At 40.9% G+C, this 24,796-nt stretch overlaps 1 protein-coding gene across 2 annotated transcripts; it reads right to left on the reverse strand.

Moving 5' to 3' along the window:
* Window positions 1-370: 370 nt before the first annotated feature.
* LOC115873054 (zinc finger protein 345-like) lies at window positions 371-24,168 on the reverse strand. Of its 2 annotated transcripts, XR_006680997.1 has the most exons (5): window positions 23,999-24,168; window positions 7,123-7,249; window positions 6,010-6,157; window positions 4,300-4,601; window positions 371-469 (listed from the first exon to the last, which is right to left on the reverse strand). XR_006680997.1 is itself a non-coding variant. In XM_045300111.1 (4 exons), exons 2-4 carry the CDS (start codon window positions 7,241-7,243, stop codon window positions 3,074-3,076), a joined length of 1,797 nt encoding a protein of 598 aa, XP_045156046.1. In that variant the 5' UTR covers window positions 7,244-7,249; window positions 23,999-24,168; the 3' UTR covers window positions 2,956-3,073. The 2 variants fall into 2 exon arrangements, 1 of the variants encoding a protein (XP_045156046.1); XM_045300111.1 differs by lacking the exon at window positions 371-469 and having other exon boundaries at window positions 2,956-4,601.
* Window positions 24,169-24,796: the final 628 nt, after the last annotated feature.

The raw sequence follows: 24,796 nt of genomic DNA on the forward strand, positions 1-24,796 counted from the left end.
ATAGGCTCAGGCACAGGAACAATTTTAAGGATGGAGCAAGACCATGTAGTCTTTCATTATGTTGTGCATACGGTTGCATGGGTCAGAACCAAATTGATGATACCTAATAGCAACATAGCACAATGAGAGAGCTACCTGCCTGTTTCAGTACTATGGAATGCTGGACAAATTTAGTTACCTGTCCTGGGCCAGACCGACATTGAAGTATGAAGAAATGCAGACTATTTAACAATCTCATAGTCTCACCCTATGTGAAACTTACTAATCATAAATGGTAAAACAGTTGACACTATAATAATAAGAGAAATATGGTACCAAAATACAAATTAAATGTGAAATCGAGGTATTTTATTGTATCTAAAACATCAAAGAACCACTTTAAAATATCACTTATTTACTCAAAGGATCCACACTGACTAACACACATCTTGATAGCTCAAACGTTAGACTTGTTTGGGGTATATATGACCTGTTGATTTAAAAAAAAAAAATGTTATCAGTTCTTCCTTGCCAGCTCTAGTTTTTGAGATACAGAAGCTCCCACGTCATATGCCACTTTTCACTTTGCTGACCCCTTCAAAATCAGGATCTTTTCACGTAGTGTTAGCTACTCTGGGATGGACCATGTGTACACTGGCTTTATTTAAAGTAGTTTGTGTTGTGCTAAATATTTATGTCAAGTTACAGTTCACATATTATCCTTTGATCCAAAGGTATATTTGAACAATGAAAATTACATGAACTTGGAATTTTCCTCATGTATCACTTTTACCTTATTACAAACTGAATATCAGGCACCTTCATTTTGTTATCTTAAAAGGGGGTCCGAAAGAAGAGTTACTGTACAATAAATAAAATGCCCTGTGGCGTGGTGGGTTGTTTGTCTGCTAAGCACACGGGCAGCGATTTGTGCCCATCAGCTACTCTGGAAGGGAAGACAAGAATTTCCTGCTCCAATAAAGATCTGTATCCTCAGAAACACCCAAGAGGAATTCCACTTTCCTATAGGGTCGCCATGATTCGTAATCAACTGATTGGTAGTGAGTTTGGTACAATAAATAGTAATCCAAATGTTCTGAGACACAAAATGGTGCTGTCAGAGTTCAAACTCCTTCATTAAAATTAAAAAGTTTAGATGGTACAACTTCTCCTCCTGTGCACAAAACGTTTAAAAGTTAAATTTTCTTATAGAGAAGCTTGGAATCAACCTCACCTTTGAAACATTTAGCATGAATTATCCAATGAGTTCTATATAGTCAAAGCTATTCTGAAATGTGTAATGCATAATTAGACGAAGAAATTTTACATCTTGAAAATACTTACAAAATCTGCGAGGAAGTCTTACATTTAGACAATCTAAATCCCCTCACAAATATGTGCCTTTTCTAGTTTCTTTTTCGTTTTTCCATTCTCCTCAAGCTGTGTTGGCTCTGCACTATCCAACTTCTGCTCTTGGTTTATGCTGCACAGCCTCCCACACCAAAAAGAAAAACCCACTGACATCTAATCAGTTATATCCGATAGTGACGCTAATAGGATAGAGAAGAACTCACTCTTTGGGTTTCCAAACCTTTAAATCTTTTAGAGCTAGTGAGTTTGAATCATTGATCTTATGATGGGCTGCTCAATGTATAACCAACTAGCCACCTTGGGTCCATATACAGTTTCCCTCAGAAGTCCCTTAGTACCTAATTACTTTTCAAATAGGTCTGACCTTTTTGTCTTATCCTGTAATTTCTGGGTCTGAAGTCTTATATTTAAAACTAGAATGATAAATTAATACCTGAAAAGATAGTAGAGCATCCTATCTAAGCAACAAGAGCTGATGAAGTCTATCCAATGCAATTTTGTGAATCAGTGCTCCAAGGAATAGGCCTGAAAACCAAGTCACGAAGGAAAAATTGTTTTTTTGGCTGTTGGGCTTTGTTACCAACAACTTTATAATAACAGCTAAAGATTTCTTTCAAGGTAAAATTTAGCATGGACTCAGAAGCAACAAACGGTGTGAAGAGTCCCACGGTTATAATACAATTGGCATTTCTCTCAAAAGCACAAAGTAGTTTTAATGCCCCTGTCTTTGAGATACTGTTTTCTACTCCCTGAGAAAATTTGTTCTTTAAATCACTTAATTTTACAAATTTGCTGTTTGAAATTACATTATTAAAATGAACCATCTACTTTTGATATAGTTTCTACTGTAACTTCTTACATGTCAAGTGAAGTAAGAAACTAAAAGTCTGTATAGCCATTAGTCCTGTATCCAATGTGAGTCCTATATGTGGTAAGGTGTGAGGAAATTAAACTTTTTTTAGCTTTATTGACATATAATTAACATATTATACAGTTCAGTAACATATTGACAAGAGTTGCGCATTCATCACATCAATTTTGAAACATTTCCTTATTTGTACTCATTATTAGCTCATTTCCCCCCACCTTCCCTTCTTTCTTACTACAAATCTATTAATCCAATTATTGTCTCTAAAACTTTATTTATCTTCAACCGCATATACAGAAAAACATTTTTAAAAAACCATGCAAACCCAACAATAAAATAAAACATCAAAAAACCTCAGTTGGAAATTTAAGAGAATATAATAAAAACTAGAACAATTTAAAATAAGATCAAAAGGAGAACAAATGATATGGTGTTAAATTTTAACCTATCTGTATTAGTCAACTTTCCAATGTATTCTGTCTGATAGCTATTCATATCCCTGTTCAATAATGGTCAGAGGGGATTTAATGGATGCTTAATCTAAGTGGGGGCTCTGCAAATAGATTTTGGGCTTTCACTTTCATCCACAGCCTTCTGCACACTGGGTATTCAGAATTTAAGCTCTAATATTGTTTCCTCCTCAAGTCTTGTATTTTATTATTTACAAACCTTGGATCAGACAGGCAGGTGTGCTTCTTCCTGTGGACTTAGCTGACCTCATTTAGATAGCTGCTTGTTTTAAGAAAATCCTGTAAGGCCCCAAACACTATTCTTTCATAATTGGGCACCATCTGCTTTCTTCACCACATTTTGAGGTGTAAAGAAATCTTAAATGCTTTCCCACATTCTTTACATTCATGAGGTCTGGCCACTGTGAGTTCTAATGTGTCTAGCAAGATCAGAAAGCTGCTTAAAGGCGTTCCCACATTCTTTACATTCATAAGGGTCCTCTCCAGTGTGAGTTCCAATATGTCGAGTGAGAGCAGAAGGTTGCTTAAAAGCTTTTCCACATTCTTTACATTTATAGGGTCTCTCTCCAGTGTGAATTCTTATATGCTTAACAAGAGCAGAGAGCTGCTTAAAAGCTTTCCCACATTCCTTACATTTATAGGGCCTCTCTCCTGTGTGAATTCTTATATGTTTAGTGAGGGCTGAGGAGCAAATAAAGGCTTTCCCACAATGCTTACATTTATAAGGTTTCTCTCCACTGTGAGTTCTTACATGTTTAGTCAGGGCAGAGGAATCCCTAAAGGTTTTCCCACATTCCTTACAATCATAAGGCCTCTCTCCACTGTGAGTCCTTTTATGCCTAGAGAGTCCTGAGGGCTGTGCAAATGCTTTCCCACATTCATTACATTCATAGGGCCTCTCTCCGCTATGAGTTCTAATATGTGTAATGAGGGCTGAGGAATCGCGAAAGGCTTTCCCACATTCCTTACATTTATATGGCTTTACTCCACTGTGAGTTTTTGTATGTTTAGCGAGATGTGTGTCTTGACAAAATGCTTTCCCACATTCTTCACATTTATAAGGCCTCTCCCCGCTATGAGTTCTTATATGTTTAGTGAGATTGGGCTTTTGACTGAAAGTTTTCCCACATTCCTTACATTCATGAAGTCTCTCTCCAGTTTGAGTTCTTATAAGTCTAGTGAGGAGTGAGGCCTTTCTAAAGGCTTTCCCACTTTTCTTACATTCAAAATGTCTCTGTCCATTGTGAGTTCCTATATGACTTATAAGTACTGAGGAACAACAAAAAGCTTTCCCACACTGCTTACATTCATAATGTCTCTCTCCACTATGAGTTCTTATATGTGTAATGCCGTGTGAGGAACGCCTACAGGCTTTCCCACATTCTTTACATTCATAAGGCATATGTCTGTTGGGAATTTTTTTGTTTGAAATGAGGGATAAAGGACTGTAGGCCCTACAAGATTCTTCATGTTCATGTATATGCCCTCTGATGTTTGTCCTAAACAATGAAAAAATACAGAAATCTTTCTCACATTTGCTACAATCAGAGAGTTTCTCACTAATGAGTGATATCAAAGGATTCTTAAATGTAGCGTTATAGAAGATCTTACCAAAAGGTTTACATTTCTGGCATATCTTTCCATCAAGAATTTTCACAGGAGTGGTTAGGTGAGAGGGACAAATGAAGGCTTCATCACAATCCTTATGCTGACAGGTATTGCATGTAGTGTGAAATCTGTTAAAATTCTTATGTGATGAGTATTCCATGGAGTCTTTTCTACATCCACAGCATTCAAAATTATATACTTCTGCAAGATTTTCTTTTAGCAAAGTAAAATCTGGAATCTGGTTGAAGATTTCCCCACAGTGATTGTCTTCATTACTTTCAAATAGATTCTCAACTGTATGCTTTCTGTTACAAATAGACAACACATGGTTAAAAGTGAATGTATATCATTTTACCATTACCAACAGTTTATGTGCAGTCTAATATTTCACATGAAAATAATTTAGCAAAAAAAAAAAATCATCCTATTCCCGTTTTTCTAAAATATATGATCTTTGGTTACTGAAACCAAGTGAACTGTGTTTGAAATACTTGAGATAGAACTCACACTTATCAAAAAGTTGTATTGGGATAATTGGTTGAATATGTAATTTTAGAGTTAGCTTTAAATGTGTTGTCAGGCACTTTCATACAGGCTCTGACATAGCCATATGAAACCCAAACCTACAGCCATCGAGTTTATTTAAACTCGTAGAAACTCTACATGAGGGGGCAAAATAGAGCCTCTGGGTTTCTACGACTATAAATTCTTACCAGAGCAAAAAGTGCCGTCTTTCTCCTGCAGAGCATGTACTGGAGTTGAACTGCTGACGTCTCGGTTAGCAACCCAACAGGTAACACACATATTTCCAGGACTTCTCACAGCAATCCTACCCACAACATAATAAACCTACCTGTGTCTACGATCTGTCGTCATCAAAATTGTTGCTATATTTGAGTGTACTTTTTTTAGCAGTATTATTAGCACTTCATCAATGTCATACAATTTAATGCAGTTTAATATCAAGAAGAGTTGTACAGCTGTCACCCTATTGAAGTTTTGAACATTTTCTTCTTCCTTGTACTCATTGTTATTCATGTAGTTATAGATTTTTCTAATTGTGGCAAAATATAAATAAAACATTCAATTCCACAACTTCTTCTTGTATAATTCACTGCCATTGATTATACTCTTCATTTTTTAAAATCATTTTATTAGGGGCTCATACAACTCTTATCACAATCCATACATTCATCAACTGTGTAAAGCACATTTGTACATTCATTGCCCTCATCATTCTCAAAACATTTCCTCTCCACTTAAACCCCCCGCATTAGGTCTTCTATACTCTTCATTTTATATAACCATTATTAATCATCTTTTCCAAATAATTCCACCACCACTGATATAGACAATGTCCCTACACAACACCTCTTTCCCCTTCACCTTTTGGGAACCATTAATCAGTTTGGTTTCTTTTTTATAGTAGTTTATTGATACAGTATTCTTGATAAGTACATGTATCATACACTTCCATGGTTAAATTGCTTTTAAAATGAGTGGTATATTTTGGGTGTATTTTTACAACTTTTGTTTTAAGCTAGCTCATTAAAGACCTTCCTCTTTACAGCTACTTTACGAAGCTTTATATATAAGCATATACTGTGTGTACATATTTTAGATAGATTGATTGATAGATAGATAGATATGATGTAATAATACCTTTTAACTCTCTCCTGAGGCACTGTTGTATTCTTGAGGAATACCACTCACCTCAAATATTCCATTTGGTTTCCAAACTGATCACTGCCATCCAATTCAGAGATTCTTTCTAACATGGAGTACCCGCAGTTACTCTTCATTAATTTCATCAGCATGTGTTCACTGAATGACCTTTCTCCATCATTAACATTGTGAGAGACTGATCCAAGCATTGAAGTGGAGGTTCACAATAGGAAAAAAAAGGTTGGGGGGAGCAAAGAATTATTAGGGGGGAAAAGGCTGCTTTGCACCAAGAAAGATTTCATCTCATTAAGCTGTTTCAACACTTTGGCAATAGTTAAAAGAGTAAATTACTTGGAAATAAATCCATGATAATCAAAAGGGATGATGAAACACGCAGGTAAAAATTTTAAAGCTAAGTAGAAATATATTGAACACACTATGAGGATGTTTCAAAAAGTTCATGGAAAAATATAACTAAAACACAATGGAACTTTTCCACTAAATATTTGAGGTGCCATCTTACATATGTAACATTAAAAGAGAAAAAGTCTTTCCAAATATGTGACCACAAGTGTGAGAAGATTGCTAAAGTCAAAAAAGTAAGCTCAGCTATTTGTGCAGCTGTGTCATCAACACAAATGACTCTGTCTAGCGGAATCACTGAAGTGGAATTCCTTCCATACAAGATTGGCCCTTCAGAAAGTCGGTGGCTCTAGACGAGTCTTATCGTCACTGTTTTTGCTACTCAGGGAAAACAAATGGTTTGTATCACTGGCTAGAGTTCCTGGAAAATATACAGACAGCACAAGGAAAGAGTGCAGAGCAGAGAATATTTCCCTAGCACTGAACCCTAATCTACTCTCCACTCACGCACTCCACAAGCTCCCACACCACCAGTCAGTCAGTGCCCTAAAACGATCCCTGAAACTAATGGTTACCATTACAATTCTTAAAGAATCTATGGGCTTTTACTCACAAGGCAAATGAAACTAAACTGTAATACACATATCTTCATGTTCATGGAAAGGCACCAGGATATGTGAGCTCCACAGGCCAAGAGGCCATGCCTGTTTTATTAAATAGTTTATTCCTATTTTTTAGCCTAAATACTGAGTAAAATATCTACCTTTACTGAAAGAAAAAAATATTTATCATTCTTACCTACTGAGGTCAAATTTTTTAAGGTTTCCATCATCACATCTCTGTAGAGTTTCTTCTGAGCAAGATTCAGCAAAGCCCACTCTTCCTGACTAAAGACCACAGCCACATCCTCGATGTCCATTGTGTCCTAAAACATCACACACATTCTGATCAGCAAAGTAGTACCATGTATTACAGACTCGCCCCCAAGAGCAAAGTGTGAAACAGAGTCCTGGGTTGCTGAGAACTTAGGGACTTGTCACAAGGTTCTACGTTATACAAAGAAATACTCTTAAGATATAGCCTCATCCCTTTGCTAACTGTATTCACTTCCTCGCTGATTACATTTGCCTCACACACTTCCAACACACTGAAATAACATCTGCACCGTTCTGCTGCAGTGAAATGGAATCTGATTCCATTCTCATTATGATCTAGAAGAGTCATAAAGCATAACAAATTAGAAGAACAATTTCATTCAGATCATCATTTCCTTGCAAACAAAAACATTACACCTCCTTCCATAAAACCAAGAGAAAAACTCAACAAAACAGAAAGCACAGAGTGAAGGCAAGATGAGGCATTCAAAATTGAGAAGCACAACAGAATGGCACTGTTTACTTTTGCCCTTCACAGAAAGGAGCGAACAAAGGGTCTGCACCAAAAATGCTGGGCAACCCAAATGCCTGAGCTGGTGTAGATATACATATGTGGGTATATGTAATCAATAGCTCTAGAAAGAAGGAGGTGACAGCTCCACCTGCTGCTAAAGACTGTACTTGTGGAGAACTGTACTAAGCCAATTACCAACCTAGTTTTCATAAACTCGGTTGTTCTGTCATCCTCTTTGATACTTTCACACAGAACGGCAAAGATAAGAAGATCAAGTGAGAGAGCATTTGAGAAGCCAGCTCTCTCCACAATTTTCAAATCTGATACAATTGTTAGTGACTACACAACCTCACCAAACACAAGCCCACACACCCTCCCACAAAGTCTAATGTTGTAAATCAACAAAGAACACTACATCATCAAAGACAAGAATAGCAACACCCTTTTACTTATACTTGCTGATAAGTGGTTATGATTCCTATTGTGTTATGACTCTACATCAGAAGCTGGATTATATGAAGAATATGACATCAGGATTGGAGGAAGGCTTATTAACTAACTAATATGCAAACGACACAATTTTGCTTGAAGAGAGTAAGAAGGAAGCACTTGCTGATGAAGTGAAGGACTGCAACCTTCATAGTGGCTGTAACTCAATGTAAATAGGACCAAATTCCTCACAACGGGACCTATAGGTGACATCCTGATGACTGGAGAAGAGGTGGGAGTTGTCGAGAATGTCGCTTGTGTGAAGCCACAGTCCATGCTCCTGGAAACAGGAGTCAAGAGTTCAAGACGCAGTACACTCGGAAAATCTACTGCATAAGACTCCTTTTTATTTCTCCTTTGGTCTTTTTAATTCTCTTCTGGCTCGTCTCTTCCTTGCGACCCTTCTGTAAGGAGATGTCCATTGTCTACAGATGGAGTTTGGGTCTCCACTCCACACTCCCCCCTCATTCACAAGGTAAGAATTTTTGTTCTGGGTCTTTGATGCCTAATACCTGATCCCATCGACACCTCATCATCACACAGGCTGGTGTGCTTCTTTTATGAGTGCTTTGTTGCTTCTCACTTAGATGGCCACTTGTTTATCTTCAAGCCTTTAAGACCCAGACACTATGTCTTTTGATAGCAGCATTATCATCTTTCTTCACATTTGCTTACGCACCCACTTTGTCTTCAGCGATAGTGTCAGGAAGGTGAGCATCACAGAATGCAGGGTTATTAGAACAAAGTGTTCTTGCATCGAGGGAGTGCCTGAGTAGAGGCCCAATGTCCATCTGCTACCTTAATACTTAACATATAAATACATGTACATAAATCTATTTCCCTATCATTATATATAAATATATTTACATATGTACATGCGTGTATGTAGACCTCTATAAATACCCTTTGCCTCCTAGTTCTTTCCTCTATTTCCTTTTACTTTCCTCTTGTCCCATTATCATGTTTGGCCTTCATTCAAGTTTTTACTTGAATGTAATTACTCTTGGCCACACTGCCCTTGATCAAGCCCTACCAGGCATCCTATATTCTCATCACTGATTTTAAATCACTTGTTGTTCCCTTTTTCCTAGGTTTGTTGACACCCCCTGAGACAGTTAAAGTTTATTGTGCGAACCTGGCCGATAGACACATGTGGGGTTAATTGAAGGGCAGAGAGATAAATGGCTTGGTGAGCCTCCCCTTTCAAATTCTCAGGTCTCTTGCTTTTTGATGGTCGGACCAGGGAGCAAATGCCTTAGCCAGTTCCCTGCTTCAGCTGGCAAGGCTCACTTCCTGCAAAACATCCCCAATGAGAAGCCACATGGCTCTACCCTGATGCAGCCCTGGGTGCTGGAGCAGTCGTATGGAGACCTCTGCCAGTGCTGAGATGCTTACGCATTCACTAACTCCGCTTTCCTCCTGCAGTTGGCATCATTGAGTGTGTTTTGTGAGATGGAGGAGGACTTTGTGGATTGGTGTCAGACATATGGGTTAATGTTGGACTTGTGGGCTTGGGCAGCACTGGGTTGGGATGCTTACTTGTTGAACACTTAACCTTTTATAAAACTCTCTCTCATACAAGAGTTTCTGTGGATGTTTTTCTAAAGCACCCAGACTAACACACACCCCTTCCTTTCCCCCGCCTCCCCCTGTCCTGTGTGCCCCCCAGAACTGTCGGTCCCATTGTTTTCTCCTACGGACTCTTTAACCTGCTTATCTTATCTAGATAGACATGCAGAGACAATAATAAGCATGAAAACAAGACAGAGCAAAACAAGACAACAAAAAAACACAAAACCAACCAAACCAAGCCAAAAAAAAGACAAAAAAAAGAAAAGCCTATAAATAGTTCAAGGTCTGTTTATTGACCTTTAGGAGTGTTATCCAGTTTAGTCTGATGGGGTACCACGCCCTGGCCCCAAAGTCTATTTTTGGTATTCCCTGAGAACTTCATTGCTTTGCTCCACTTGCTGCTGTTGCATGCTTCAGTGTTTCACCCATGCGTAATGGGGTCATATTGGGCACAATTCCCGCACTGTATCTCCAGTGTTGTCCCCGTAGAGCTATGGGTCAGTGAGGAACATCACGTCTCATGCTGGGGCCAGACCTATGGTCCTCTCTGTGCATTGGCTGCTCTGAGCAGGAATATAGTCCTCGGGGCTTGGTGGGCCAGGGGCTTGGTGGGCCAGGATGTGTTCCACTCTCTCTCCTTCCCTCTTTGCTCCTGTGTGCTCTGATCAGACACACTCCTCTCCCTGAGCTGTAGCTTCAGTGCTGTCCTCTGAAGTGCATTCTTCCGGGGAGAGTGGGGGTGTCCACGTAGTTGGGATTGGGGCCAGCCCCAACAAGACTTCTTTAGTGTGTGAAAAAACAGGGCAGGGGGACAGAGGAAGAGAGGAGGAGGGGGGAAAAAAGGAAAATGAGCTGATTCCAGGAACCAAAGAGGCAAGCGAATTTTGGGAATGATGAGGGCAACAAATGTATAGATGTGCTTTACACAATTGATCTATGTATTGTGATGAATTTTATGAGCCCCAATAAATTGATTAAAAAAAACAACAACAACAAAAAAAAACAGGGCAGTTACTTTGATAACTAAGGTGCACCTGACTCAAGCCATGGTATTTTCAATTGCCTCATATACCTGTGGATGTTGGACACTGAATAAAGGAGGACCGAAGAAGAATCAGTGTGTTTGAAATGTGGTGGAGAATACTGAAAGTACCATGGACTGCCAAAAGAACAAGCAAATCTGTCTTGAACAAAGTACAGCCAGAGTGCTCTTTAGAGGCAAGGATGGGGAGTCTTCGTCATACATACTTTGGACATGTTGTCAGGAGAGACCAGTCCCTGGAGAAGGGCATCATGTTTGGTAAAGTAGAGGGGCAGCAAAGAGAGGCAGGCCCTCAGGAGAGTGGAATGACACGATGACTGTAACAATGGGCTTGGGAGTCGATACAGTTGTGAGGACGGCGCAGGACTGTGCAGGGTTTCCTTCTGTTGTGCATGGGGCAGCTATAAGTCAGAACCAACTGGAAAGCACCGAACAACGACAACAGAATAAATGCAATCAGTGTCACCAAGTTATACTAAATTGGTAATTGTTCTATGTGATTTTTACTAACTCATCTGTCATTGAATTGATTTAACGCAAAGCAACCCCACAGGGTACAGAGTAGTACCCTGTCCCTATGGGATTCCAAGGACATAAGTCTTTATGGCACTAGAAAGGCTCACTTTTTATTTTTAATCATTTTATTGGGGGGCTCATACAACTCTTATCACAATCCATACATACATCAATTGTATAAAGCACATTTGAACATTCGTTACTCTCATCATTCTCAAAACATTTGCTCTCCACTTAAGCCCCTGACATCAGCTCCTCATTTTTCCCCTTTTTATAATGTATAAACCAAACCTATTGCCATCAAGTCAATTCTAACTCTCTGTTATAGAACAGCACTAAGCTGCATAGGGTTTTCTTGGCTGTAAACTTTAGGAAGCATATCACCAGGGTTTTCTTCCACAGCCATGCTGGGTGGATTAGACCCGCGACTTTCGGTTAGCAACTATGTGCACAGCAGGCTTTTATATATTTCACCAGGTTGGAAGTTTTTTTTTTATGTACAATATATTGTCAGCCTCCAATGCTAAAAACTCCGGATTATTCTTTTGAACCATCTATATAAATAATCATGCCATTTGTGAATAATGACATTTTTATTTATTCCTTTCTAATTTTTTTAAATCATTTTATTAGGGGCTCATACAACTCTTATCACAATCCATACATACATCAGTTGTGTAGAGCGCATTTGTACATTCATTGCCCTCATCATTCTCAAAACATTTCCTCTCCACTTAAGCCCCCGGCATTAGGTCCTCATTTTCCCCCTCCCTACTCCCCCCTCCCTGAAAGACTCACTCTTATCCATGAGGCAGCTCACGGTTTTTCACTGCTGACTTTGTGGGTGGCAGCCCAACAAAGAACTGGGTACACCACCAGGGCTCCTGTATTGATAATTATTGGTGTATAGAATATAAAGTTGGATACAAAAAGGACAGTGTGGAAAAATATGGCCTCGGTTATAGAAACAAAGCTGGAGGTTACATGACAGAATTTTGCAAGACCAACAACTTAATTGTAAAGCCTTTTTCAGTAGCAAAAACAGATATTCCATGGGCTTAGCAAGATGGAAGACACAGAAACCATAATGACTATCTGTGGGCAGATTCAATGGAAAAACCCAATATTAACAGACAAAATGAGGCTAGGGTCTCCGTGTGACAGTTCATTAATTCCTCATATGTTGTGGGATGATAAAGAGACTTTTCCCCAGCTTCATCTCCCCCAAAGACATGCCAAACACTAGGGGTTTTTTGCTAGCATATGGGGGAAGGTCAGATGATTAGAAACATCCTCCTTGAAGGCATTAAATTGCCAGACAGGTAGGACCTGCTTCCTGCCCTTAAGGACAATAGGCTACTTCTCCCAAGAGGCTTGCGACCATTAGCTTGGTTCCTGTAGGTGGGGTTTACACCCTACTGATAATGGTTTCTGTGGAGAACAGATCAAACCAGCTCAGTTACATCCAAAGTTAGGCTGCCATCCTGATTGTAGGTTCTGCCCATCTTGTCACATAGATACCCCAATCCCTTCTCTTACTATTGCGTGTATACCCCTAGATTGTCCCCCTCTCATTGCTGTATAACCTATAGTGCAACCCCTTCCTGTGAATTATGTCTTTACCTGTAATCAGTGGGCTTGCACTCCCCGCCAAAGGTATATAGGCCTGGGTTAACAATAAAGGCTCTCTCTCAGCTCCTTCCTAGGTCTCTCATTGGCTGCCCTTCTCCTCTCCCATGCTCGGTTCCCTGTTCCCTTTCCCCTTGTCCTCTTTCCCTTCCCCCGCTCTCCACGTGGAACACCAAGTGGGGGCTGAGATGAGCATTGCTACCATGAAATATGTCTGACTCCATTATTTCTATCTCTCTTTTTTTACTTATTTATTTATTATTTTTTAATCAATTTATTGGGGCTCATACAATTCATCACAATACATAGATCAATTGTATAAAACACATCTATTTCTATCTCTCTTCTGTCTCTCATGCTCTCGATGACTTTAATATATTTATATATCTCAACCGTACAATTGTGCCTATTGAACCTGTGATTAGTGGTGGGGGGCTGGCACCCCCTCCAACCACAATATGTAAATCCAAATGGAAACTGAAGAAAAACACATCCATGAAAGGCCGTAAGGATATCCCACCTGAACCTCAAGAACAGATCTGACTCATGACAGATGGCTTGACAAGCTATAAGATGATATCAAGAACATTATACATGAAGAAAGTAAAAGATAATTGTGTTAGACAGGGTTCTCTAGAGAGATAAAACCAAATTGCTGATATTTTAATATATTTATAAAGATAATTAGATATATAACAAGAAATGAACTGTTAAATCATATACAGATAAATATATAATACAAGAAATAAACAGATAAATTACAGAGCACTACAAATGGCTCAATGCAACTCACTCCCATGAGAGAGAGTTGTGAGAGACTAGCAGTCTGCTGCCAGATCTTCCTCTATTTATAGAGAGCTAGGTTATGTTGGCACAGCAGCCAATCAGAAGGCAGGCCACCTACTGCCAGCCAGGTCACCAACTGCCAGTCCCGAGCTCCAGAGATGTCTTAAAGGGACCTCAACTTACAGCGACACAGTCTACAGGCTAGGGGTCCCACAGGTAGTGTAGCTTTTAAATTGAGGCACAGAACAAGCAAGGCAGCCACACAGTGGTCCAATGATCAAAGAGCAAGAGACAAGAAAGACGAGGCTTACCAAGTCATTTATCTCTCTGCCCTTCAGTTAATCTCACTTGTGTTTATCGGCCAGGCTGGCACAATAAACTGTCTCAATAATTAAAAATAAAATGTCAAAGTAGCTATCATAAGAAACTCTAGTTTCTTTTTTTAAAGGGGCTGGCCCTAATCCCAACTCCGTGCACAGACAGCCCCCCTGCCATCTTCCCAGAAGAATTCACATCAGAGGACAGCACTGAAGCTACAGCTCAGGGAGAGGGACATGTCTGATCAGAGCACACAGGAGCAAATGAAGGGAGAGGGAGAGAGAGTGGAGCACATCCTGGCCCAGCAAGCCCTGAGGATGATATTCCTGCTCAGAGCAGCCAATGCACAGAGAGGGCCATAGGGCCGTTCCCATCATGAAACATGACATCCCTCACTGACCCGTAGTACTAGGGGGGCCAACACTGGAGACACAGTACAGGAACTGTACCCAATCTGACCCCACCACAGAAAGGCAAAACACCAAGGGCATGCAACAGAACAGCAAGAGGAGCAGAGCAATGAAGTCCCCTGAGAATACCAAAAATAGACTTTGGGGCCAGGGTGTGGCACCCCATCAGATTCAACAGGCAAACACTCCTAAAGGCCAACAAACAGACCTTGAACTATTTATAGGCTTTTCTTTTTTTTGTTTTTGGGTTTTTTTGTTGTTGTTTTGTTTTCTTTTGCTGCTTTGTTTTGCTCTGTCTTGTTTTTGTGCTTATTATTATCTCTGCATGTCTATCTAGATAGATAGGTGGGATAAACAATATGGAGGAGAAAACAATGGGCCCAAAGGTTGGGGAGGGGGAACATAGGAGAGGGGAAGCGGGGGGAGTGGGTGTTAACAAACCCAGGGACAAGGAAACAACAAGTGATCTAAAATCCATGGTGAGGAGGGTGTAAGAGACCTGGTTGGACTTGATCAAGGGCAATGTAACCGAGAGGAATTACTGAAACCCAAATGATGACTGAACATGATAGTGGGACAAGAGGAACGTAAAAGGAAATAGAGGAAAGAACTGGGAGGCAAAGGGCATTATAAAGGTCTACATACAGGCATGTACATATGTAAGTATATTTATATATGATAATGGAGAAATAGAACTATGTACATATATTTATAGGTTTAGTATTAAGGTAGCAGATGGACATTGGGCCTCTACTCAAGTACTCACTCAATGCAAGAACACTTTGTTCTATTAACCTGGCATTCCATGATGCTCACCTTCCCATCATGATCGCTGAAGACAAAATGGGTGCATAAGCAAATGTAGTGAAAAAAGCTGATGGTGCCTGGCAAGATATAGTGTCTGGGGTCTTAAAGGCTTGAAGATAAACAAGTGGCCATCTAGCTGAGAAGCAACAAAGCCCACAAGAAAGAAGCACACCAGCCTGTGTGATCACGAGGTGTTGATGGGATCAGGTATCAGGCATCAAAGACCCACAACAAAAAAATCATACCATTGTGAATGAGGGGGAGTGTGGAGTGGAGACCCAAAGCCCATCTGTAGACAATTGGACATTCTCTTACAGAAGGATCTCAGGGAGGAGACAAGCCAGTCAGGGTGCAGTATAGCGCCGATAAAACATACAACTTTCCTCTAGTTCTTTAATGCTTCCTCCCTCCTCCCCCACTATCATGATCCCAATTCTACCTTATAATCTGGCTAGACCAAAGCATGTACATGGACAGATAAGATCTGGGAACACAGGGATTCCAGAAAAGATAAACCCCTCAGGATCATTATTGAGAGTAGCCAAACAGGAGGGGAAAGGGAAGTTGGGGGGAGATAGGGGACACCGATCACAATAATCTACCTATAACCCCCTCCCAGGGGGATGGACAACAGAAAAGTGGGTGAAGGGAGACATCGGTCAGTGTGAAATATGAAAAAAATAATAATTCATAAATTATCAAGGGTTCATGAGAGAGGGAGGGTGGGGAAGGGTGGGAAAAATGAGGACCTGATACCAAGGGCTCAAGTAGAAAGAAAATGTTTTGAAAATGATGATGGCAACAAATGTATAAATGTGCTTGATACAATGGATGTATGGATGGGTTGTGTTAAGAGTTGTATGAGCCCCCAATAAAACGATTTAATAAAAAAGAAAAAAAGAAACTCTATTTTAGTCTCCATTGTAAGGCATCTAAAGAAAATGGGGGGAAAAGTGGTGAGGTAAAAGAGCTGAACAGAGAATTTCAAAGAACAGCTGGAGAAGACAAGGTATTAGAATGAAATGGACAAAGGCTTGAAGGTAGAAGATAAAAACAAAGAACATGTTTAGCATATCTCAACCTGAAACAAGTGGGGAAAAAATTCAAGCCTCAAGTCAAAATATTGAAATGCTCTTTGGATAAAATATTAAATGGTGAAGCATCAAAGGAAGGTGGAAAGAATACATTCACTGTACCAGAAAGAACGTTTGACAATCAACCATTTCAAGAGGTAGCACATGATCAAGAACCAATGGTACTTGAGGAAGGAGTAAAGCTGCATGCCAGACACTGGTGAAAAACAAGGCTCCGGGAATTGACAGAAGCAACGGATCAAATGTTTCACCAAGTTGATGAAGCACTGGGGTCTCTCACTCACCTATGCCAAGAAACGTAGAACTGGCTGACTGACTGAAAGAGATCCACATTTGCGAGCCAGGAGCTAGGCCATGCCATGGGACTGATTCTTCTTGGATGGGGGCTGGGGTTGGATGCAAGCCCAAAATCCATTCATCTATGGATGGCTTGCATATATCTCTGGTTCATTTTGGAGAGATCACTGTCATTTTGTGCTGGGGAACATTTAAATCACCCTCTTGGTAATTCTATGGACGGTAGTATTGATTTAGCCAAAGGGATGGAGTTTAGAATGCTGTTGCGGAGGGGAAGTTATACAAGTGTAGGTCGGCTTTAGACTGATTCAACAAGGGCAGAACCATGCCTACCAGATGAATACGTCATGGGAAAGCAAGGAGGGCGCTAAAATAAACATATGGTAGTCCGAGGCCACCACTAAATTAGGAGATCTGAAACAAAGTCCAATGACCACCAATTCCATAATTTTGGGATAGCAGACGTCTGCTTTTTCCCCACACTAGGGAGCCTCAGCCTTAAGTCCAAGGGAGTATGTTAGCTCCTTAAATCTGCTACGGGTGAGTTTGAGGTGGGACCCAGTTTACTTGATGGTGTTTCTATGTGGAGTCATGGGTGTGGCCTATGAAGGATGTCATGCTCCTTGAAAGGACATTCTGAAGTCCCAGGGGTCTGTAGCACACGGCCTGGGTCCCCAGGGGCTGGACAGAAACTAGGTCAGAAATGTCCAATTAGGAGCACAGTACTGGATGTATTCTATCCTTGGGTTCAACTTAAATGTTATTGGCTATTTTTTTCCTGATGGGAGGTTGCTCCTCCCAGTTTGCCCACCAACAGAGAAGTCATCACCTTCTCCTAGACGTGCATGCCCTCCTCCTGTCTTGACTTTAATTGCCAGAGGAGTTTGCTTAACACTCATGTGGGAGTGTCTGTTGATTTTGGGTGACCTTGGCAGGTGCTGTGTGGCAGTGACTGAATGCTCTTCACCTTCTCCTCTCATCTTGAAGGACTGACGCCAGGTAAGGTGAGATCTCCTCAGACGTTAGATTAATAAGAGGGGATGAGAAAGTATCAAACGGAATATGTACAATTTGTAAGATTAACACAAAATGGCAAATCTGTTGGTTTCCAGTTCTCACAGGTTTCTATTTGAATCATAAGACATACAGTAACCTAAGGAGATTGCGCATTTGTAACCATTCCAAAAAAACGGTGACCCAACAGGATGGGAAAATTATCAAATGATACCATCCATATCACATGCAAGTAAAATATTACTGAAGATCCCTGAACAACAAGTGCAGCAGTACATGGTCAGGGAGCTGGTCGGAAATTCAAGGCAGATTCAGAAGGGATGTATAACTAGTGATATCATTGGTGACAATAGACAGATCTTGATTAAAAACCAAGAATGCCATCAAGGCTTTGTTTATGTTTTAGTGGCTATGCACAGGCATTCAACTGTGTGGTTCATAACAAACTCTGGAGAGCACTGACAAGGAGAATGTCAGAACACTGTTGTGCTCACACAAAGCCTGTCCTGTGCATGGAAAAAGATGCGTTGTTCCAGCACAAGAGAATACTGTAGAGTGATTTAAAGTGAGGAAATATATGCATCAGGTCTGCACCCTCTTACCACACTCAATCTACACTCGAAGCAAATAATACAAGAAGCTGGACTATATGAAGAACTTGGCCTCAGAACTGAAGGAAGGCAAAAAAAAAAAAGAACTGGCAGGAGGCTTATTGACAACCTGTGATGACACAACTTTACTTGCTGAAAGGAGGAGAAATTGAAGCACCTGCTGAAGAAGATTCAGGACTGTAGCTTTCAATATGGACTGCAACACAGTATAAAGAAAACCGAAATCTTTATGGCTGGTCCAGGAGATAACCTGATAAACTAATTGTGGCAGTTACACAATCTCCTGTCAACTTGAGCGAAGGGGTGGAGTCTAGCCTGTGATTCAGGTCATAGCCAATCATGCCTCTATGTGGGCATGGCCGCCTTCTGAGGATTCTGGGAAATCCTGTCTTCCTCCCTGGAGGTGGGACACACACTCTGCTTCAAATTCCTGAAGACAAGCCAGATGGAGCTATGCTGATGAAGCCAGAGCCCTGGAACTGGAGGGGCCATGTGGAGACCCACGCCAGCACTGAGGCTCTCATTGCCACTGGATCCACAAGATTTCCCACCCCCAGACCTGTGATCTTCCTGCATTTGGCATCATTCGATGTGTTGCATGAGTCTGAAGGGAACTTTATAGAATGTTATCGGACATATGGGCTAATATCAGATTTATGGACTTGATCTAGACTGGGCTGGGATATTTTATTAACATACAGTTACTCTTTGATACAAAGCTCTCTCTTATATCCATGAGTGTCTCTAGACTTCTCTAGCCAACTCGGATTAACACCCTAATAAAAGACTAATGTGTTCAAAAATGAGATGGAATGCACGAAGATCAATATCCTAGGCACAAAAGGACGAGCACTGGCCATTTTGAGTCAGAAAGTCATGTGATTCACTAAGCCTGGAACAGCACGATCAAAAGGACTGGTGTGGGATTCACGGTCAGAAAGGATCTTGCTAAATCCCTCATGAAGTACAATGCCGTTTGTGACAGGATAATATCTATCTCCCTTCAAGGAAATCCTATCAATACAACTATTATTCAAATAATAATAGCAAACCACAAAATCTAGTGATGAGAATTGCAGTTCGTAATTAGCACAGAGAAAATAATCATGTTAGAGAACATTAGGTGGTGAAAGTTAGCTTGACTTGTTGATTTCAAAAAGCCCCAACATAAAGGATCAGGACTTAAAGGGCCCAACTGACCTTCATGCCCAGGAAAGGAAAGATACACTGTTTCCACCCCAAAAGCAAGAGGGTGTTACGAAAGAAAGAAACAAAAACCTAAACTTCCACTGGCCTAAGTTGATGGTGTTCATAGTGACCTCGTGCAGGGTTTCCAGAGCTGAAGATCTTCAGAACAGTGTCATCTTCCTATCACAGAGTAGCTGCAGGGTTTGAACCATCCACCTTAAAAAGGGCATTTCAGCAGTAGCCTAAACATACATTAAGAAAACTGGAAAAATAAGTAATATTTTCAAAAACATAGACGGAAAGTAACATAAAGATCATAGTAAAGGCAGAAAACACAAATGAAGACTTCCCATTTCAGATACACAGGGAGCTTGGCTCTTGTCACCTCGATCTTCACAACAGAAAAATAAGGGGGACACGGTCCACACTTAAAACTAACGTGAAAGGAAAACTGCTGCCCTAAAATTAGAGAAATCCTAAGCACTTACACAGAATCATACAAGAGCAGACACCTCGGAGCAGAAACCACTCATAGACCCAGTTTCTGCAAAGGAACATAAAAATGTAATAAATGAATGTGGGGGGTGAGGGAGGCATGATGTGGACAAATGTCACATTTAAACACGCCAGGAAGAATGAGGGAGCCTCCAAAACTATAGCCCAGGGGTCCTCAAACTTTTAAAACAGGGGGCCAGTTCACTGTCCCTCAGACCCGTTGGAGGGCCGGACTATAGTTTAAAAAAGAACTATGAACATATTCCTATGCACACTGCACATATCTTATTTTGAAGTAAAAAATAAAACAGGGCAAAAGCACCTAGCAGGCCGGATAAATGTCCTCGGCGGGCTGCAGTTTGAGGACCCCTGCTATAGCCCATAGGTTCCTACACTCATTTTGCTTAGCACCCAATTACATAGCATCCCATGGATATTGAATACTTTCATGTTACAGCCTATGGATAAAGTAGCGGTATCTGCTCTTGCCGTCCCCCAGAATCCTTTCAGCACCCCCAGGGGTTGATATCGACCACTCTGAGCAATAATGACACAACTGAAGCGACCTTTGTGCCTCATTTTGCAGCTAAACAATAGGCAGATCTGTAGTGAGGAAATGACATCAGGTAGAAAGGCACTTTCTAAGAATTAACTACTCGAAATTACCACTACTGTATAACCTCCTCCCTGGGGGATAGACAACAGAAAAGTGGGTGAAGGGAGACGTTGGACAGTGTAAGATATGACAAAATAATAATAATTTATAAATGATCAAGGATTCATGAGGGAGGGGGCTGGGAGGGAAGGGGGAAAATGAGGACCTGAGATCAAGGGTTCAAGTAGAAAGCAAATGTTTTGAGAATGATGATGGCAACAAATGTACAAATGTGTTTGACACATGGATGGATGGATGGATTGTGATAAGAATTTCATGAGCCCCCAATAAAATGATTTTGAAAAAAATACAGGAATGAAAGCTCGCTATGAATGTCAGACGAGGCTCTGAAACTCACTCTTAATTGTAGACTAGCTAAGGTACATGGAAGAAATGAAGCCAAAAAGATGAACAGAAATTTAAAAAGGGCAGCTTGAGAAGACAAAATAAATTACAATGATATATGGAAAAACCTAGAGTCAGAATTCCAGGAACATTCATCGTATCTTAAACAGAAAGAACTGAAGGGAAAATTCCAAGCCTCAAGTTGCAATATTGAAAGATTCAATGGACAATGTACTGAATGATTCAGGAAGCATCAAAAGAAGACGGAAGAATATACAGTCAGTGCACCCAAAAGAACTATATTCCACCATTTCAGCAGGCGGCATATGAACAAGAACCAGTGGTGCTGAAGGAGGAAGTTCAAGCTGCACTGAAAGTATTAGCCAAAAACAAGGCTTCAGGAATTGGTGGAATACCAACTGAAATGTTTCAACATGCTCGCGGGAAACAAAGATTCCTTCCAAGTCTTCTCCCCGAAATATGTTAGACTTAGGACATTGCTTGCAGCTAATGGTAAATGATTGTCCAGTTACCTCCCTGAAGGCAGTCAGTTGCCAGACTACTGTCTGGATTGGTAGGGCCCACTCCCTGCTGTTAAGGACAATGGGCTACTTCTCCCTAAAGGTTTACAGTCATCAATTTGGTGCCTGTAGGTGGAATTCACACCCTACTGATAATGGTCTCTATAGTTGAGCTAGAGAACAGATCAAACTGGCTCAGTGACACCCAAAGTTAGGCTACCATCCTGAATCTAGGATATGCCCATCTTGCCACATGTATACCCCCAATCCCTCCTCTTCCTATTGCTTATATACCCCTAGACCACCCCCTTCCCATTACCGTATTACCTATAGCACAACCTGTCCTGTGACGTATGTCTTCACCTGTAATTAGGGGGCTTGCAAGTCCCCAGAGAATATAAAAGCCTTGGTTAGCATTAAATATAGCTCTCTCTCCACGTGGACCACCAAGTGAGGCTGAGGTGAGCATTGCTACCATGAAATGTGTCTGACTCCATTATTTTAATCTCTCTTCTATCTCTCATGCTCTTTATGACTTTACTATAATCTTTACTTATTATCGCTGTACACCTGTAATGATGTGATAGGGGCTGGATTCCCCTCACACATGCTGATGAACCACAGAAAGCGCTTACTCCAGAGTCTGTGCCAGGCAATTTGGAAGACAGCTACTAGGCCAACTGACTGGAAGAGATCCATATTTGTACCCCCACTCCAAAGAAAGGTGACCCCACAGAATGCTCAGATTATAAAATAACATCATTAACATCACATACAAGTAAAATTCTGTTGAAAATTATCCAACAGTGGTAGCAGCAGTACATAGTCAAGGAGTTGCCAGAGGTTCAGGCTGGACTCAGAAGAGGATGGGGAACACAGGTTATCATTGCTGATGTCAGATGGATCTTGACTGAAAGCAGAGGACTACCAATGGGAGAAGAAGTTCGGTATCATGTCCCAAACTGGGCACTTATGACCTAGTTTTATTCAGCCCTTGGTGAGCCAAGCTACACTACAAACAACCAAGATGTGTTTAGAGTCTGTCCATTCGAGATGCACCACATCCTTCATAGGCAACACCAGAAGGAGCTGACCTGGAACTCCCACTAAGCGAACTGGACATTACTTTAAACACACTGGAGGCAGACTAATGGAACTGAAATACTCCCGTGGTCCTCAAGTGGAAATGTCCTAGTGTGAGAAGCAGACGGCTTCAAGACACGGATGTACTTGGAATTCATTATGTTAAGTGAAATTAATCACTCACAAAAGGGCAAATATTGTACTATGGATGAGGAAGTCATTAGACTTTGGCTCAAAAGTCATGTTTTTAGGATACCCAATAAATGGCAATTCAAGACTACCATATATGTGTTATGTCCATATACTCTTTGCCTTTTAATATGATGTTTAGTCCAGGTCCACCTTTATGAGTGAACATTATTATTTGAAGTTTTGCCTCATCTCCACCTTTCATTATTTGTGAAAACAGTGTCCATCACCCAAGTTGGTAATCTGTACAAATCAAGAAGCCCTGCATTTTGGTCTAAAAACCAGTCCTATACATGTGTATACATTCTCATTGATGGTATTTTAAATTCGATATAATTGCCTAAATTAGTGGTAATAACAATATAGCTACCATATGCCCCAAAGGGAAACTCTTTAATGTCCTTCAACAAAATGATACCTTTAAAGTGAACCAGCGATATAAATAAACTGTAGATATAAGAATGGATTTTTAGCTTCCACTTAATCGTAGCGCTAATATAAGAAGAGTTAGTTCTTATGACATGACCCAGCTCAAGTCCTGCTCCCGTGAAATGATCATGGGAGATATGGGCGTTAGAGCACCGTGTGGAGAAGAAAGCAGATGGTGCTTGGCTATCAGAGAAAATAGTAGCCGGGGTCTCCAAGGCTTGTCGTAAAACAAGCAGCCACCTAAGTGAGGTGTCCGCTAAGTCCACATGGAAGAAGTCCACATGTGATTTAAGACTTCTAAGTAATAAAGACCAAACCTGGGGGCAGGGAATGGTATTAAGGCTTAAATTCTGAACACCCAGATTCCAGAAGGCTATGGATGACAGATTAGTAAATCTGCATTAAGCTCTGAGGAACCCCCTCTATGGACCAGAGAGAGCGAAGGCCTTGTTGTCAGAGAGAGGACGTCGTTGTCGAGCCACTGACCGCAGTAGTGGTAATGACGTCATATGTGACCTAACCCGTCATTTTATCTAGAACTATTCCAGTTCTTAATAGTTTCTACTTTGTTTTGTGATTGAGGTTTTTGTTTCACTCTGTCATCGTTGTTGGGACATGTACGTTTCGTTTTGTGTTGAATGGGTTTTTTTCTGTATATGAAACCCAGATACGCAAACCTATAGTGAACATGGAACGAGTGGTTTCAAAGGGACGAGGCAGGGGAAGTGGGCGGGCAGCGGAGAGCTGACCGCAAATACACGGGAGCAGAGAGATTCTGGACCCACACGGTCTTACCTGGGGACGCGCCTGGAGACGCAGCTCCGCCTCCGCCTCCAGGCGGCAGAAGCGGAAGGGCCGGGAGCCGGGTCTCCACGGGGAGAGGCGGGAAGGGGGCTGGGAGCGGACCGGGCAGCAGGGCCAGGGCCTGCGGGTCACCTGTCAGTGCAGCGGGCCGACTGCTGGCCGAGGACGACGCCCTGAAGCCCACAGGAAAGCGAAACCAGGGGAACGCTACGCCGGACCAGCGCCGAGGAGGCACACTTCCGCTTCCGGGTTCTCGGGCGCTCAGTACATCCGGAAAAGGATTCCGGGTGCGAAAACAAAGGACTTCCTTCAATGGGGTAGGAAGTTCCGCCTTGCTTTAGGGCTCTGACTACAGAAAATTATTTTTACCATATTATTTATACTATACATAATGTATAGCATAGTTATATATACTATGTAGATAATAATAGATAGTATATAGTAATATAATATAATTATACAATATATTATAATGTAATATTATATTATAATATATAGTATTATTACACTATACTAATTTCTTTCTCTGAAACTTATTGTGGTAACAATTGCACAATACTCCTTGATGTGATTGAACTTTGGAACGATATGTCTGCATTAGCGCCCAATAAAAACGGTTGTGTAAAAAAGGAAATAATTTATTTGCTGCTCATAAATATTTCCTAATCTTTAGAATTGTTGAAGGAGTCTGGTGGTGAGAAGATCATCATGATCGCCAGTTCGAAACCACTTGCAGCTCCGCCAGGAGAAAGTCTGGGCTTTCTACTCCTGCAAACAGTTACAATCTCG

The sequence above is a fragment of the Echinops telfairi genome, unplaced genomic scaffold (assembly GCF_000313985.2).
Source record: "Echinops telfairi isolate 266 unplaced genomic scaffold, ASM31398v2 ScPeMD7_7459;HRSCAF=8497, whole genome shotgun sequence".
In the NCBI taxonomy this organism is placed as follows: Eukaryota; Metazoa; Chordata; class Mammalia; order Afrosoricida; family Tenrecidae; genus Echinops; species Echinops telfairi.